Raw genomic sequence first — 18471 nt, 5'->3', positions numbered from 1 at the left:
GGACAATTTAATAAATTATAAAATTGCGTGTGTGAGTTTGCAAAACAACAGTGGCATTATGTAAACAAACAGGCATTTAAATGTTTAAAATTCTGAAAATGAGTGAATATTTCGTAGTTATGATCAGGACTGATATTGGTTAAAAACATTAACTTACTGAAATTGGAAAATAATATTAATATATAATATTATTATGGCAGGTTTTTGACACAGACATTTTTGTCTTCTAAGGACCTCTGAGTAACCTTTTTATATTGACGCACAATGATTAAATATATGAAAATCAATACAATAAATAAACAGTTAAAATACAAATTAAATACATATAAAAGTTCATCACATAGGTCTTGTATAAAATTCGCTTCTTGTTTTATTTATTATTATTATTGTTTTGTGTGTGTGAAAATGTAATAGATCGACACAAGTAAAGTAAGTCTATCTGAAAACTGGTTGAAATTGGGTTTAAACTCCACGTTGTCAATCCAAAGTACTGTTGCTCATCAGACGCGTCCACACTTCCGGTTGTTGTTGCGTGGACGTGCAGCGTATGACGCAAGCGCGCTATCGAGGCGCGTTCAGCCCAGTGATTGGTGGAGCGCGTGTTTCCAGAGACGCTGATCACGAGCGAGACTGCGCACTGATCTATACAGGAGAACCAACGGGGACAGATTTACTACAACAGTGAGTAAAATACCATATTTACTGTCTGATATGTTTGTTTGAAACGCAGAGACTGAACGCTACAGCGTTTAAACTCATAAATTAGCTTGTAGTCGTTATTATAAAGTGTGACGGTGGACAGACGTTTGTAACTGCGGAGGCCCCTTCTGACGCACATAACCGATATCTCTCTGTTCGGGTTTAAATTGATTAACTATAACATGAAATCATAATGTTTAATGATCCAACGTGGTTTGTTTTTGTCTCGAGTGTGTGGAGTCTGTCACGGGTTTTAGTACAGATTTAGCAATATGACTCAAATGGGAAAATGAAGTTAGAATGTTTTTATTCCATCAATATACAGTTATACAGTACAGTAAAATATAATTTCATCAGGTATGGAGTGCAAATACTGAGAATAGATATATTACAAAAAGTGTCAAATAGTTTTAAATTCGAGTATGTAGTATATTCATACACTTTTCAGTGTTTCGTAATTTATAAAGTTGCATCTTTGAGAATCTGTTTTGAACTGTCATGATTAAATCAGCAGAGTAATTAAGTCATAAATACAATCAACAAGATCATATCAGTCTCAGAGTGAGCTCATTCTCTTCACACAAATACAGCGTTTCTATAGTGTGCTGTAAGACCTTTGATTGTCTGTGTTTATTTAAAAGTCAGCACAAACTCCTGCGGTCAGCATTACACTAAACTGCCATTTGTTGGCGTAAAGAGAGAGAGCGAGAGCGAGCAAGAGAGAGAGAGAGCGAGAGAGAATAAACTGATAAATGCGGTAAAAACAAAGCTCTTGCACATATAAGCTCTATTTTTGTGCTTTACAGAAATAAGCTGTCATGGAAAACCCAGTAATATCAGGGAATTTTAAAGTCCAGACAATATATTATATTCATCTATGCATAGTAAGGATTGTAAAGGAGGTATATTAGTTGTGTTGATGCAACATGTCACTTTACAACTATCTGCACAAATGAATCGGTTAATCCGATAGTTTCTAAAAGCGACTATCTGCACAGATTAATTGGTTAATCCGATAGTTTATAAAAGCAACTATCTGCACAGATTAATCGGTTAATCCGATAGTTTCTAAAAGCAACTATCTGCACAAATTAATCGGTTAATCCGATAGTTTCAAAAAGTGACTATCTGCACAGATTAATCGGTTAATCCGATAGTTTCAAAAAGCGACTATCTGCACAGATTAATCGGTTAATCCGATAGTTTCAAAAAGCGACTATCTGCACAGATTAATCGGTTAATCCGATAGTTTCAAAAACGACTATCTGCACAGATTAATCAGTCAAACCGATAGTTTCAAAAAGCAATTATCTGCACAGATTAATCGGTTAATCCGATAGCTTCAAAAAGCGACTATCTGCACAGATTAATCGGTTAATCCGATAGTTTCAAAAAGCGACTATCTGCACCGATTAATCGTCAAACCGTAGTTTCAAAAAGCGATTATCTGCACAGATTAATCGGTTAATCCGATAGCTTCAAAAAGCGACTATCTGCACAGATTAATCGGTTAATCCGATAGTTTCAAAAAGTGACTATCTGCACCGATTTATCGGTCAAACCGATAGTTTCAAAAAGCGATTATCTGCACAGATTAATCGGTAAAACCGTTAGTTTCAAAAAGCGACTATCTGCACAGATTAATCTGTAAAATCGATAGTTTCAAAAAGCGACTATCTGCACAGATTAATCGTTAAAATCGATAGTTTCAAAAAGCGACTATCTGCACCGATTAATCGTCAAACCGATAGTTTCAAAAAGTGACTATCTGCACAGATTAATCGGTTAATCCGATAGTTTCAAAAAGCGACTATCTGCACCGATTAATCGGTCAAATCGATAGTTTGAAAAAGCGACTATCTGCACAGATTAATCAGTAAAATCGATAGTTTAGAAAAGTGACTATTTGCACAGATTAATCGGTTAATCTGATAGTTTCTAAAAGCAACTATCTGCACAGATTAATCGGTCAAACCGATAGTTTCAAAAAGGATATATCGGTCTATCTGTAAACTGATGAAAAAAAATCATAATTGTCTATTATTACACTTAATATTGTAATAAGGGATGTTTCAAAATAATCAATGATCGATTTAGCTTATCGATCGGCGATTAAAGAAAACTGAAATATCGGTCTAATTTGCAAGTACAGATATAGTTTGAAACCGTTACAAATGTGCACGATGCTAGCGGTCAAGATCAAATATTTTGCTCGGGGGGGGCAGGAAGTGAATGAGACTTTATTAACAAACTGATTTCCAGTTATTGTTATTCTCTCTCTCTCTCTCTCTCTCTCTCTCTCTCATGTATCTAAGTCTGTCTGTAGCTACTACAAGAGGGTGTGTGTGTTTTAGTTGTTCTCAATGTGTGTTTCTCTTTGTGTTTGGTTTGTAGGACACTGTTCTGTCAGGAATAAATACGAAGAGAATTATTGTACTACAGTGACAATACTGACGGTGAGTGTGTGTGTGTGTGTGTGTGTGTGTGTGTGGTACATACTGTTGCTTGGCTGTTAGTGGGTCACCTATTTAAATATGCCAGTAGATTGAGATCTTCCACTCTTGATTGAATGGTGTAAGTGTCTGTTTTGATTTAATGTTTACATGTTGCACCTTTAAGGTAAGTGAGTTAAATGTGTGATTATGAGAATTGCAGAGAGTATTACATCATCACTGCCACAGGATGGGAGATACTCAAGCTGTCTGTGTGCGTGTTAGTTAGTTGAGTCAGGATATGATGAGCCCGACACTCGTGCGTTCAAGCTCGCTGTCACTGCGCGGGAGTTATGATGAAGGGCGCCGCAGCAGAATCAGCCCTTTCAGGAAACACACCGCACGAGACCAGCGGAAGATCAGCCACCTTTATCATTTAGATTTACATGAGTCAGTACAGGTGTGAATGCTGATGTACTGCAGTTCTTCAGTGCCGTGTGTGTTTTTAGTTGGAGTTTGTGTGTTGTGTGCAGGTAATCCTCTCTCCCTGTCCTGATGATGTCATGTCCTGTCTGTGACTGTTTGTAGTTATGTAAAGATGCCTGAACAACATCACCTTCACAACACACATCCTGAGAGACGAGTCTAGCTTGGCTCTAGTTTGGGGACCACATTGTCTCTAGAAGTGAGCTAAATGTGATGCAACCTCTGTTTGCGAAAACAACACGCATTAATTAGGGTTAGAGTGTGGGTAAGGGCCATAGTAATTATAAATAGCTAAATATAAAAGCCATAGAAGTCTGTGGTATGTCCCCATTTGGCTAGATAAGTAAACGTGTGTGTGTGTGTGTGTGTGTGTTAGGACTATGTACATGGCTCATTTTAAGCTCATTACTGAGGTCTAAGAACAGCTCAGATCACAGCACACATCAAACACATTGGAACAGGACGTTAAGGCAGGACTTATTGAAGGGCTCGTCCATTTTTTAAGTAATGGATAATATACAGACACCCCTACCTACCAAATAAATGGTTTATTTTGAGAAAATCGTTATCCCAGGATTACTTGCCAAATAAATGGAAATGAAATGTTGATTTCAGTTGAAATAATTTTATGAGATGATGGGAAAATCAGTTTGATTTGGGCTGCACAATTAATCGATGAAATAATTGAGATGACAATTACAGCTGATACAAGTAACGTGTCAATTACAGCATTCCATTTAGGTCCTGTTACATCAAAAATGTTTTATTTTAATAGTTTTTTGCATCGGTTGAACATAATTGTTTTTGGAAATGGGTTATAATTGTAACCAATCACAGACGTGTCCATCGCTGAGCAATTTATTCCAAATTTAGTCGAGTATAAAACAATAAAATAAGGAAAACAGTCTTGTTTTGGATGACTAGAGAAGATATAATAATTCTGATTATTATAATGTATTTCATAATTGTGGCAGACTAGTAAAACATTGATATAAAAATACAAAAAGTGGCTTTAGAAGTCAATATTGCTCATTTGCATATTATTGAACATAAGCCAATCATTGGCCTGCACTTCACAGCAATCCATTTTGCAATCGAATTCGTCAATCTATCAAAGATTGATTTATTATAAGAGCTTTTCTAAGGACGTTCCAAAACACGTACGTCAGACAAACATCTCACTTTTCTCGAGATCCCTGCAAAAGTTACTAAATTAAATTATACGTTTGGGGCACACCTGACCTCTTCTGGAAGCTGGTGCCAGCTGCGGGTGGCATAATATCTAAACGCTGTCTCACCTTGTTTTGGGAGAACCCTCTCTATGTCTAAATGTCTTCTTTTAGGTTTATAAATGAGTAATTGTACTTTCAAATCAATTCTAATGTAACTGGAAGCCGGTGTAAAGACATGAGGACTGGAGTAATGTGCTCAGATATTCTGGTTCGGGTGAGAATGCTTGGCATCGGCATTCTGAATGAGCTGCAGGTGTCTAATGGTCTTTTTGGGAAGTCCATTGCTGTAGTTGACCCTACTGGTGATGAATGCATGCACAAGTCTTGACTGATACAAAACATCTATTGCTTTGATGTGACTACTGAAACTAAGGTCCAAGATGACCAAGATTCCTGACTTGATTTTTTGTCTTAAGACCCCTGGAGTGAAGGTATGTGCTCAGCTTGGGAATTTCACCTTTGTTGCCAAATACAATGACCTCTGTCTTGTCGTTGTTTAACTGAGGGAAGTTTTGGCACATCCAGCTGTTAATTTCATCAATGGACTGGCACGGAGAGTCTATGGGGCTGTTGTCATTTGGCGATAGGGCGACGGGTAAATCTGGGTGTCGTCTGCATAGCTATGGTACCCAATTTGGGTCCTAGTGGGGGCATATACAGGTTGAACAGTAGCGGTGCAAGAATTGAGCCTTGTGGGACTCCACACGTCATGGGTGTCCAATAGTAAACCCCTCCCTTCTAGATATGACTTGAACCAGCTGGGGACCATCCCAGAGAGCCCAACCCAGTTTTCCAGTCTTTCTAGGAGAATGTTGTGGTCAACAGTGTCAAAGGCAGCACTGAGATCTAATAATACCAGCACTGATGAATGAAGTGTCTATATAAGTGCCATCTCTCTGCTGTGATGCGCTCGGAATCCATACTGGAAATTGTCCAAGTAGCCATTCAGGTTTAAAAAATTGTTCAACATTTTCAAAGACCTTGCCCATGAAAGGAAGATTTGAGATTGGTCTGTAGTTGTTTAACTTCGAGTTATCCGGATTACTCCAGATTAGATTGTTGCGATTGACCAATCAGAATCGAGTGTTCCAGAAAGCTGTGTTTAAAAAAAAATTTAAAACAAAGAATACTACATTTATTTTGCAGCCGTGAAGCATGATGTGGTAATAGTAAGTGAACCTCTAGGCTAAAGATGACAAAAAAAGCTGAAGTTGGCAAACCTGGCATGCAGTTAATGAAATGAGATTGTAGGTGTGGGTTAAAGCTACTTTGACTTATAAAAAGCACTCAAACATTTAGAGTTTGCTATTCACAAGAAGCATCTGCTGACGTGGACCATGAGATCTCAGAAGACCTACAATCAAGAATTGTTGCTTTGCATAAAGCTGGAAAGGGTTGCAAAGTTATCTGGAAGAGCTTAGATATTCATCTATCCACAGTTAGACAAACTGTCTATAATTGGAGATGATTTAGTACTATAGATACTCTCACTAGAAGTGGCCGTTAGATATTCATCTATCCACAGTTAGACAAACTGTCTATAAATGGAGATGATTTAGTACTATAGGTACTCTCACTAGAAGTGGCCGTTAGATATTCATCTATCCACAGTTAGACAAACTGTCTATAAATGGAGATGATTTAGTACTATAGGTACTCTCACTAGAAGTGGCCGTTAGATATTCATCTGTCCACAGTGAGACAAACTGTCTATAAATGGAGATGATTTAGTACTATAGGTACTCTCTCTAGAAGTGGCCGTTAGATATTCATCTGTCCACAGTTAGACAAACTGTCTATAAATGGAGATGATTTAGTACTATAGGTACTCTCACTAGAAGTGGCCGTTAGATATTCATCCGTCCACAGTTAGACAAACTGTCTATAAATGGAGGTGATTTAGTACTATAGGTACTCTCTCTAGAAGTGTCCGTTAGATATTCATCTGTCCACAGTTAGACAAACTGTCTATAAATGGAGATGATTTAGTACTATAGGTACTCTCTCTAGAAGTGTCCGTTAGATATTCATCTGTCCACAGTGAGACAAACTGTCTATAAATGGAGATGATTTAGTACTATAGGTACTCTCTCTAGAAGTGGCCGTTAGATATTCATCTGTTCACAGTTAGACAAACTGTCTATAAATGGAGATAATTTAGTACTATAGATACTCTCACTAGAAGTGGCCGTTAGATATTCATCTGTGCACAGTTAGACAAACTGTCTATAAATGGAGATAATTTAGTACTATAGATACTCTCACTAGAAGTGGCCGTTAGATATTCATCTGTCCACAGTTAGACAAACTGTCTATAAATGGAGGTGATTTAGTACTATAGGTACTCTCTCTAGAAGTGTCCGTTAGATATTCATCTGTCCACAGTGAGACAAACTGTCTATAAATGGAGATGATTTAGTACTATAGGTACTCTCACTAGAAGTGTCCGTTAGATATTCATCTGTCTACAGTTAGACAAACTGTCTATAAATGGAGATGATTTAGTACTATAGATACTCTCTCTAGAAGTGGCCGTTAGATATTTATCTGTCCACAGTGAGACAAACTGTCTATAAATGGAGATGATTTAGTACTATAGGTACTCTCTTTAGAAGTGGCCGTTAGATATTCATCCATCCACAGTTAGACAAACTGTCTACAAATGGAGATGATTTAGTACTACAGGTACTCTCACTAGAAGTGGCCGTCCAGCCAAGATGACTCAAAGGGAACACCGCAGAATGCTCAATGAGGTAAACAAGAAGCCTAGAGTGACAGATAAAGACTTGAAGGAATCACTGGAACTGGTTAACATCTCTGTTCATGAGTCTACTATACAGAAAACATTAAACAGGTATGGTGTTCATGGCAGGACATCGCGAAGGACGCCACTGCTTACCAACACAAATTTTTAGATCACATTTTGTGACCAATTAATGCAGAAAAGAAAGCAAATTCTAAAGGGTTCATATACTTTTGCTGCTGCATTTGCTGTTGCTAGTCAGAAGCGTTTGATTCATGTGTGATATCCAGCTGTTTGTGTAACACTGATTTTCTGTGTGTGTAGTTGTGGGATGGCGGTGAATGTGTACTCCACCTCTATGACTATTGAGAATCTGAGCAGACATGAAATGCTCGCCTGGGTGAACGACTCCCTGCATCTCTCCTACACCAAGATAGAGCAACTATGTTCAGGTACAACATACATGATCAACTCACCTGCATCCCAAACCAATGTAGGCCTACGGTAGAGTCTCAAACCAATCTTACACCATCTCTCTTGGTGTTTTCACTCAGGTGCGGCATATTGTCAGTTCATGGACATGTTGTTTCCCGGCTCTATCCTGCTGAAGAAGGTGAAATATCAGGCGAAACTGGAGCATGAATATATTCACAACTTCAAAGTGCTGCAGGCGGCGTTCAAGAGAATGAGCGTGGACAAGGTGAGAGAGAAAACAGCTGTAATTGTTAAATTGGTTTGAATGATTCATTTGCGAATTGGTTTCAATGTGAATAAATTGTCAAACACTTTATTCAGTAATCACAAACGTCCGTAAAGATCATGGAAATGTTTTGGTGTGGGGAAACCTGATCTCATGTGTTTGCGTGTGTTTCAGATCATTCCAGTGGAGAGACTGGTCAAGGGCAAGTTTCAGGATAACTTTGAATTTGTTCAATGGTTTAAGAAACTCTTCGATGCCAACTACGATGGGAAGGAGTACGACCCTCAGTTGGCGCGACAGGGTCAAGACGTCTCACCTGTACCCAACCCAGGTGAAGTCATTTTCCACAAGCCCAAGAATCCTCCTAGATCAGCAGGTAACACACCGCTATGGTGTTCACACACACATGTGTGTTTGCGTGTGTTGCGCTCGGCTGCTGGTTTCGTTTGAAGCTTTGCTCCACAAATCTCTGAGGTTTTTTTGCTTGTTTACTGGTTTGAATTCTATATTGATGTGATTTCGTGTGAGCTTTTTGAAATGTATGTCTAACATCAAGATGACCGGTCCACTGTCGATAGTTTTGTGATTTACTTGATATGAATGATTTAATTATAATAAATTAGTCGTGCATTGTATTGTAAACGGTTTATCAAAAGGGTAGTAGGGATTCTCTCAGTTGAATGAAACCGACTACTTGATTGGCTGATGTATGAGGTGGTGTGATTTGATTTGCTGATAAGTTTGTTTCATTATAGGGCCTCAGCGGACATCACCAACAGCACCCAAAACCATGCCAGCCCCACCACGTGCCATAAGCTCCACCCCCTCAACTGGCATGAGACGGAACATGCAGGTGTCACGGAACGGAGGCAGCGATGCCGAGATCATGGAACTCAACCAGCAGGTATAAATCTCAGACACATTTACTTAAATATATAATGTTAATGATGATGACTAATTCGTACCCTAACCCTAAAAGAAAACTTAAAAACGTTATATAATATACAGTGGCAAGAAAAAGTGTGTGAACCCTTTGGAATTAGCTGTGTTTATGTACTCTCACTAGAAGTGGCCGTTAGATATTCATCCGGTCCACAGTTAGACAAACTGTCTATAAATGGAGATGATTTAGTACTATAGGTACTCTCACTAGAAGTGGCCGTTAGATATTCATCCGTCCACAGTTAGACAAACTGTCTTTAAATGGAGATGATTTAGTACTATAGGTACTCTCACTAGAAGTGGCCGTTAGATATTCATCTGTCCACAGTTAGACAAACTGTCTATAAATGGAGATGATGTAGTACTATAGGTACTCTCTCTAGAAGTGGCCGTTAGATATTCATCTGTCTACAGTTAGACAAACTGTCTATAAATGGAGATGATTTAGTACTATAGGTACTCTCACTAGAAGTGTCCGTTAGATATTCACCTGTCCACAGTTAGACAAACTTTCTATAAATGGAGATGATTTAGTACTATAGGTACTCTCACTAGAAGTGGCCGTTAGATATTCATCCGTCCACAGTTAGACAAACTGTCTATAAATGGAGATGATTTAGTACTATAGGTACTCTCACTAGAAGTGGCCGTTAGATGTTCATCTGTCCACAGTTAGACAAACTGTCTATAAATGGAGATGATTTAGTACTATAGGTACTCTCACTAGAAGTGGCCGTTAGATATTCATCTGTCCACAGTTAGACAAACTGTCTATAAATGGAGATGATTTAGTACTATAGGTACTCTCACTAGAAGTGGCCGTTAGATATTCATCTGTCCACAGTTAGACAAACTGTCTATAAATGGAGATGATTTAGTACTATAGGTACTCACTCTAGAAGTGGCCGTCCAGTCAAGATGACTCAAAGGGCACACCGCAGAATGCTCAATGAGGTAAACAAGAACCCTAGAGTGACAGATAAAGACTTAAAGGAATCATTGGAACTGGTTAACATCTCTGTTCATGAGTCTACTATACAGAAAACATTAAACAGGTTTGGCTGTTGTAACCTGCCAGTAAGGCCATGTTGATACTCCACAACGCTATTGGGAAAATGTTTTGTGGACTGATGAAACAGAACAGAGAAGTCTTTATCTGTCATTCTAGTCTCTAAGGTTGATGAAGATGAGATCAAGTTTTATGAACAATTCATGGAGAAAACCAGCTAATTCCAAAGGGTTCACATACTTTTTCTTGCAACTGTGTATATATACATATAATTTCCCTCCAATTTGGAATTCCCAATGCGCTCTAAGTCCTCGTGGTGGCAGAGGACGAATCTCGGTTGCCTCCGTGTCTGAGACCATCAATCCGCGCATCTTATCAGGTGACTTGTTGAGCGCGTTACCATGGAGACATAGTGCATGTGGAGGCTTCACGCTATTCTCCGCGGCATCCACGCACAACTCACCACACGCCCCACCGAGAGCGAGAACCACATTATAGTGACCACGAGGAGGTTACCCCATGTGACTCTACCCTCCCTAGCAACCGGGACAATTTGGTTGCTAAGGAGACCTGACTGGAGTCACTCAGCACACCCTGGATTCAAACTAGCGACTCCAGGTGTGATAGTCAGCGTCAATACTCACTGAGATACCCAGACCCCCTCATTTTTACCTTTAAGGACGAACCCTAAAATTTTGTCCCTTAAACTGTTGCTACTTTTGTACACTTACACCATCAAATACTGATTAAATAGGCACATACACAGACTCCATAAATATTATGATGTTACTTCACAGAATACTCTAAAATGTCTTTCTGTCTCTTTGCATGTAGCTTTTAGATCTGAAGTTGACGGTCGATGGTTTGGAGAAGGAACGAGATTTTTACTTCAGTAAACTCCGAGACATTGAGTTGATCTGTCAAGAACATGAGAGCGACAGTAACCCAACCCTGGAAAAGATCATCGGCATCCTGTACACAACAGAGGTGAACACACAAACACGTTACAATACAAACGGCATGTTTGGCACTAAATGAAAACAACGAACCGTGGTGTTTAACCATTTTCACGTATTTTATGTGCCAATAAAACAACACATAGTAGTTAGGTCTGTCGATTTAACACGTTAATTCAGTGCGATTAATTATATAAAAAAATAACGTGTTAAAAAAGTTTACGCAATTAAATCATGTCCCCGGACCGTATTGTGGAATATTCAAACCATCGGAGCAATTCAAGCTTTGAAGTACCACCTGTTTTCAGCAGGGGGCAGTAAGCGCACAGCTGAACAGAGAACAAACCGTCTCTGGGCGGAAGTTGGGGCGGAGCTGACGTAATCGTGGACGGATTCGCTAACTACATGGATATGTTTACTGTTAATGTTGTGGATGCTTATATTTGTTGTCATGCTTCAGTGAATCGAATATTTCACGCCGATATAGTTTTTACCGTTCGGATTGTTTAGTAAAGAGGCTTGCCGGTAAAATGGTTACAAGTTTTGAGTATTTCTTTTAAAAAAATCCTTCACGTTTTTTATCAGTGTATTATTATATTTAAAATACATATTAGAATTGTTTTCCATGAACGTATGCTCATTTCAAGCTGTATGTAAGTACCGCTTTATATTCGTAGCGCAGTATTTCAATAATATTCAGATTTACTCGTTTAGCCTGCTATTTAAGCGTTGATAAAGTTGTCGGCATTCTTTACATTATGTCTTGACTACCAAACGAACTACATTTTTAAGAGGAAATCACTTGGATTATTGTATTTGTTGTTATCACTGCATATTATTTACGTGTTTAATAAAGTATATTGCATCCCCATCATTATTAAATCCTCATTTTGTGTGTTTTTACTTTACAGTTTTGTTTTACCAATGTTTACTTTCATTGTCAAATGAGTCTAAAAATGTCATATAAATATATTTAAAGGAATATTCGGGTTGAGCTCAATTGACAGCATTTGTGGCATAATGTTGATGTTCACAAATAATTATTTCGACTTTAAAAAAGCATAAATCTTTGTTCCAGTGAGATACTTAAAACTTGTGTATTATTTGAGCTGTAAAGTTGATTAAATGGTCAATTTAGGGTTTGTTGATGTTATATCATCATGGCGACAAAGTTGTATAATTGTCTCTATCTTCACACAGATGTGGTCAGTGAGTAATTTAATGACAGTAAAATCATGTTAACACACATATTGTTTATGTGTCTATACTTGTGAAACAGTATTTTAATGTTTACAGATTAAACCCCATTGACTTGCATTGGAAGTGTCTCACTGGAACACACATTTGTGCTTTTTCAATAAGATGATTTTTGTGGTCAGTTGAACTATACTTGTACCCGAATATTCCTTTAAAGGTCTGCCATTAATCTCATATCAGCCATATCACATCATATGTCTCACCTCTTAAATTTAGGATATTTTTATGGGTACAATCTGCCCAGAGACTGCTTTATACCTTAATGTTTGGTGGATAAAACACTTAAATAATCATGTTTCAAGATATACAAAAGGGTTAATGATAAACTTGTCAAATGTGTTTATATTGCAATGGAATAAAATAGTAACAAAATCCTAATAATAACCAGAACAATTGAAGATTTGGTGCATAACGCAGGAATTTTAAGAATAAACAAGTACAAAACACAATGGGGACTCTTATTTTGAAATGAAAAAACTATTGGTAACTATTGATAGTTTTTTGCCGATAATACCAAAAAGCAACTATTAGCACATTTTATCAGTAAAACCGATAAAATTAGTAAAATTGGTAAAACCGATATATCGATCTACCTCTAATCTCGAGGCGTGTTTGTATAAGATTGAAACTACGTTTAACTTAAAGCGACCTTAAAATGCTGTTTATGACACAACGTGATCAAAGTGAGATGCTCACATTGCTGTCAACCGTAGGCACATTTTTAACATTTTGTGTTCAATAATATAATATATGGCATTCTAAAACCACTTTTTGCAATGTAATGCATTTTAATTATTTGTATTATCATTTTTACAATAATTTAGAATAAAACACTTGAATAATCATGTTAAACAATATACAAAAGGTTTGATGATAAACGTTTCAAATGTGTTTATATTGCAATAGAATAAAATAGTAACAAAATCCCAATAATAACCAGAACAAATGAAGATTTGGTGCATAACGCAGGAATTTTAAGAATAAACAAGTACAAAACACAATGGGGACTCTTATTTTGAAATTAGAAAACGATCGGTAACTATTGATAGTTTTTTGCCGATAACCAATAATCCCAAAAAGCAACTATCTCTTATTTTGGGATGACAGAGACTTGGTGAACTTGCAATGCTCTGTATGCAAGTATTTACCGAATTCAGCTTTTTACAGTTTATTCACTATAAAAAAAGAGAGAGAAAAAAGAAACTATCGACATAGATTTTTGCCGATAACCGATGTGCACAGATTAATCGGTAATATCGGTCTTCCTCTAATTTATAGGCAAATGTACTCCTAAAAGTTTCTAATGAACTGTAGGGGGCGCTCTAACACATTATACCCCTCACAGATGTGAACTGTAGGGGGCGCTCTAACACATTATACCCCTCACAGATGTGAACTGTTGGGGGCTCTAACACATTATACCCCTCACAGATGTGAACTGTAGGGAGCTCTAACACATTATACCCCTCACAGATGTGAACTGTAGGGGGCTCTAACACATTTTACCCCTCACAGATGTGAACTGTAGAGGGCTCTAACACATTATACCCCTCACAGATGTGAACTGTAGGGGCTCTAACACATTATACCCCTCACAGATGTGAACTGTAGGGGGCTCTAACACATTATACCCCTCACAGATGTGAACTGTAGGGGCGCTCTAACGCATTATACCCCTCACAGATGTGAACTGTAGGGGGCTCTAACGCATTATACCCCTCACAGATGTGAACTGTAGGGGGCTCTAACGCATTATACCCCTCACAGATGTGAACTGTAGGGGGCTCTAACACATTATACCCCTCACAGATGTGAACTGTAGGGGCGCTCTAACGCATTATACCCCTCACAGATGTGAACTGTAGGGGGCTCTAACACATTTTACCCCTCACAGATGTGAACTGTAGGGAGCGCTCTAACACATTATACCCCTCACAGATGTGAACTGTAGGGGGCTCTAACACATTATACCCCTCACAGATGTGAACTGTAGGGGGCTCTAACACATTTTACCCCTCACAGATGTGAACTGTAGGGAGCTCTAACACATTATACCCCTCACAGATGTGAACTGTAGGGGGCTCTAACACATTATACCCCTCACAGATGTGAACTGTAGGGAGCTCTAACACATTATACCCCTCACAGATGTGAACTGTAGGGAGCTCTAACACATTATACCCCTCACAGATGTGAACTGTAGGGGGCTCTAACACATTTTACCCCTCACAGATGTGAACTGTAGGGGGCTCTAACACATTATACCCCTCACAGATGTGAACTGTAGGGGGCTCTAACACATTATACCCCTCACAGATGTGAACTGTAGGGAGCTCTAACTCATTATACCCCTCACAGATGTGAACTGTAGGGGGCTCTAACACATTTTACCCCTCACAGATGTGAACTGTAGGGGGCTCTAACTCATTTTACCCCTCACAGATGTGAACTGTAGGGGCGCTCTAACACATTATACCCCTCACAGATGTGAACTGTAGGGGGCTCTAACACATTATACCCCTCACAGATGTGAACTGTAGGGAGCTCTAACTCATTTTACCCCTCACAGATGTGAACTGTAGGGGCGTTCTAACGCATTATACCCCTCACAGATGTGAACTGTAGGGGGCGTTCTAACGCATTATACCCCTCACAGATGTGAACTGTAGGGGGCGTTCTAACGCATTATACCCCTCACAGATGTGAACTGTAGGGGGCGCTCTAACGCATTATACCCCTCACAGATGTGAACTGTAGGGGCGTTCTAACGCATTATACCCCTCACAGATGTGAACTGTAGGGGGCGTTCTAACGCATTATACCCCTCACAGATGTGAACTGTAGGGGGCGCTCTAACGCATTATACCCCTCACAGATGTGAACTGTAGGGGGCGCTCTAACACATTTTACCCCTCACAGATGTCCTCGTCCATAGACATTCAGTCTCATGTTCAGTTCAAGCAGCACCCTCATTATTGCATTGAATATCTCGGCCTCTGAGTGGACTACAAGCTCAATCTAGGTGTCTTTAGGAGGACTTTTATTTTGAAATAAATATTTCTACCCCATTTCCTCTAAGGGGCGCTAATGGACCACATGCACACCTACTTCCGCTGTCTAGTGCGGCGCAGACGTTTCTGGTTACAGCGTTCAGTCTGATTTATGTATATGCTTACTTTAGCGTTTTAAACGTAAATACGTTTTTTTGCCGGGTCGAGTTTAAGATTAAATATAACTATTTATAAATCGTTATATATAGAATTATTATTATTTGAGGGTCTTCTCTGCGAATATTATTATGCAGTTGATTGTGATTAATTAGATTAATTAATCGGCATATAAATAGTAATTAACGGCAATATTTTATATGTTATATATTTTATTGTGTGAAAGTGGCACACTGTATAAGCCAAACTCAGATTAAATTGTTCATTCAGAGTTTGTGTTTGTTTTCAGGACGGTTTTGCTCCTCCAGAAGACGATGATATTGAAGAACCACCACAAGACCAGGACGAATACTGATCCATCCACCTCACAGCCTCTCTCTCTCACTCTCTCTCTCTCTCTCTCACTCTTTATCCTTTCTCCCACCCACTGAGGGGCGTGGTTTAATATGGTAATGGATCAAGTAGGGATGTTTTTCTGGAGCGTTGAGTTTGAGTTCATGCTGCAGTGATGTTATGAAGCTGATGTTTTATTGGCTGTGGGTTTTAAATGAGTCTCAATGACTCCAGCACTGAAACAATGGCGATGCAATGACACTTTTTACAGTGCATTTAATGTATATCTGCACATAAACACACGTGTCTGTTCTGCTTCTTTTATATTTTGCAGTGCTGATGTAGCCGAAACTCCCAGCCAAGTGTTTTGACTGACAGTCTTATTTTTGAGCCCTGATCAATTAATTTATTAGAAGGATTGATGCTTATGTCATTTTTATTTGTATATCCGTTTTAAACTAATTCCGGAAGGGAATTTTTGTAGTGCAATGAACCATAGAGACACTAAAGAAAGTGTGTGTGTGTCAGTGAGAGCGTGTGTGTGTGTGTGAGAGCGCGTGTGTGTGTGTGTGTGTGTGTGTGTGTGAGAGCGTATGTGTGTCTGTCAGTGAGACCGTGTGTGTGTCAGTGAGACCGTGTGTGTGTGAGAGCGTGTGTGTGTGTGTGTGTCAGTGAGACCGTGTGTGCGTGTGTGAGAGCGTGTGTGTGTCAGTGAGACCGTGTGTGTGTGTGTGAGTGCGTGTGTGAGAGCGTGTGTGTGTGTATGTGTGTGTGTGTCAGTGAGAGCGTGTGTGTGTGTCAGTGAGACCGTGTGTGTGTGTCAGTGAGAGCGTGTGTATGAGTGTGTGTGTGTGTGTCAGTGAGACCGTATGTGCGTGTGTGAGAGCATGTGTGTGTGTGTCAGTGAGACCATGTGTGTGTGTGTGTGTGTGTTTGTCAGTGAGACCGTGTGTGTGTGTGTCAGTGAGAGCGCGCGCGCATGTGTGTGAGAGAGCGTGTCTGTGTGTGTGTGTGTGTCAGTGAGACCGTGTGTGTATCAGTGAAAGCGTGTGTGTGTGTGTGTGTCAGTGAGACCGTGTGTGTGCGTGTGTCAGTGAGACCATGTGTGTGTGTGTGTGTGTGTGTGTCAGTGAGACCGTGTGTGTATCAGTGAAAGCGTGTGTATGTATGTGTCAGTGAGAGCGTGTGTGTGTGTGTGTGTGTGTCAGTGAGACCGTGTGTGTGCGTGTGTCAGTGAGACCGTGTGTGTGTGTGTGTGTGTGTGTGTGTGTCAGTGAGACCGTGTGTGTGTCAGTGAGACCGTGTGTGTGTGTGTGTGTGTGTGTGTGTGTGTGTGTGTGTGTGTGTCAGTGAGACCGTGTGTGTGTGTGTGTGTGTGTGTGTGTGTCAGTGAGACCGTGTGTGTGTCAGTGAGAGCGTGTGTGTGTGTGTGAGAGAGAGCGCGCACGCGTGTGTGTGTGTGAGGTTGTGTGAGAGCATGTGAGTTGTGAGAGCGTGTGTGTGTGTGTGTGAGAGAGAGAGAAAGAAATTGTCAATAGTGCAGATGGGACACTTATTTATTCACAAAGAACACTAAAACAACTAACATTGAAAAAAACATTCAATATCTTAATTCAACTAAGAAGGAGAAAACACACTTTGCCATTAGTAATGGTTAACTTTGAGTTTTTTAGCTGCTATATTTTAAGTTAACATTGTCTTTTTATTTTTGTTGCACAGAATTAAATATCACACAGGTCAGTTTTGATTGACAAGACCTGTGTCACTGACCCTTTACCCCTCATTCTGTCATCTGCTGTCACGGAAACTGTGACCATGTTAATTATTTGCAAACATGCATCCATTTGGAGTTTTACTATGTAAAATAAAAATGTGTGCAGGAAAAACATTTGTACTGGTTTATTTAAACAATACTGCTATTATTCATCAGCTATATCACTTTATTAATGTATTATGAGTTATTCAGATGATACAATTCCACAAGAGACTATCAATGCTTGACTACATGCTAAAACATGCTAGCAAAATGCTAATAATGCCTAGCTAGATGCTAGCAAAATGCTAATAACTAGGCGTGTGCAGTGAAACCATTATCTGTATTTGTTTTTTTGTATCTGTTCATATGACAAAATTATCTGGATCTGTGTTTGGATAGAACCGGGTGTGGGCGGGGCTTAAACCGGAAGTGCGTCAAGCCTAAATGGAACGCCCATTTTTAAATGTTACTTTTATATTTGTAGTTTATATTAATAAAATATACCTTGTATATGCCTTTTCATAATAATAGCCTAATAATGCCCTGTGTTGGACTGGCCACTTGTCCAGGGTGTTTCCGTTTGATTGTCTGTGTATGTACAGGTGAAACTCGAAAAATTAGAATATCGTGCAAAAGTTAATTAATTTCAGTAATTCAACTTAAAAGGTGAAACTAATATATTATATAGACTCATTACAAGCAAAGTAAGATATTTCAAGCCTTTATTTGATATAATTTTGATGATTATGGCTTACAGCT

General features: G+C 39.1%; 1 protein-coding gene across 2 annotated transcripts; it reads left to right on the top strand.

Moving 5' to 3' along the window:
* Window positions 1-576: 576 nt before the first annotated feature.
* Window positions 577-17857, top strand: mapre3b (microtubule-associated protein, RP/EB family, member 3b). Of its 2 annotated transcripts, none has more exons than XM_052118382.1 (8): window positions 577-681; window positions 3094-3155; window positions 7917-8044; window positions 8147-8292; window positions 8467-8668; window positions 9048-9196; window positions 11078-11230; window positions 15913-17857. In XM_052118382.1, exons 3-8 carry the CDS (start codon window positions 7924-7926, stop codon window positions 15976-15978), a joined length of 837 nt encoding a protein of 278 aa, XP_051974342.1. In that variant the 5' UTR covers window positions 577-681; window positions 3094-3155; window positions 7917-7923; the 3' UTR covers window positions 15979-17857. The 2 variants fall into 2 exon arrangements, with proteins under 2 accessions (XP_051974342.1, XP_051974343.1); XM_052118383.1 differs by having other exon boundaries at window positions 8467-8623; window positions 15913-17856.
* Window positions 17858-18471: the final 614 nt, after the last annotated feature.

Source organism: Xyrauchen texanus, chromosome 45 (assembly GCF_025860055.1).
Source record: "Xyrauchen texanus isolate HMW12.3.18 chromosome 45, RBS_HiC_50CHRs, whole genome shotgun sequence".
In the NCBI taxonomy this organism is placed as follows: Eukaryota; Metazoa; Chordata; class Actinopteri; order Cypriniformes; family Catostomidae; genus Xyrauchen; species Xyrauchen texanus.
The sequence above is the reverse complement of the archived record's forward strand: the minus strand, read 5'-3'. Positions and strand labels throughout refer to the sequence as shown.

Coding starts and splice junctions, on each gene's coding strand:
- mapre3b (XM_052118382.1), top strand. CDS start 7,924: ATGGCGGTGAATGTGTACTCCACCTCTATGACTATTGAGAATCTGAGC. Junction 8,669..9,047: donor GAATCCTCCTAGATCAGCAG/GTAACACACCGC, acceptor GTTTCATTATAG/GGCCTCAGCGGACATCACCA. Junction 9,197..11,077: donor TCATGGAACTCAACCAGCAG/GTATAAATCTCA, acceptor CTTTGCATGTAG/CTTTTAGATCTGAAGTTGAC.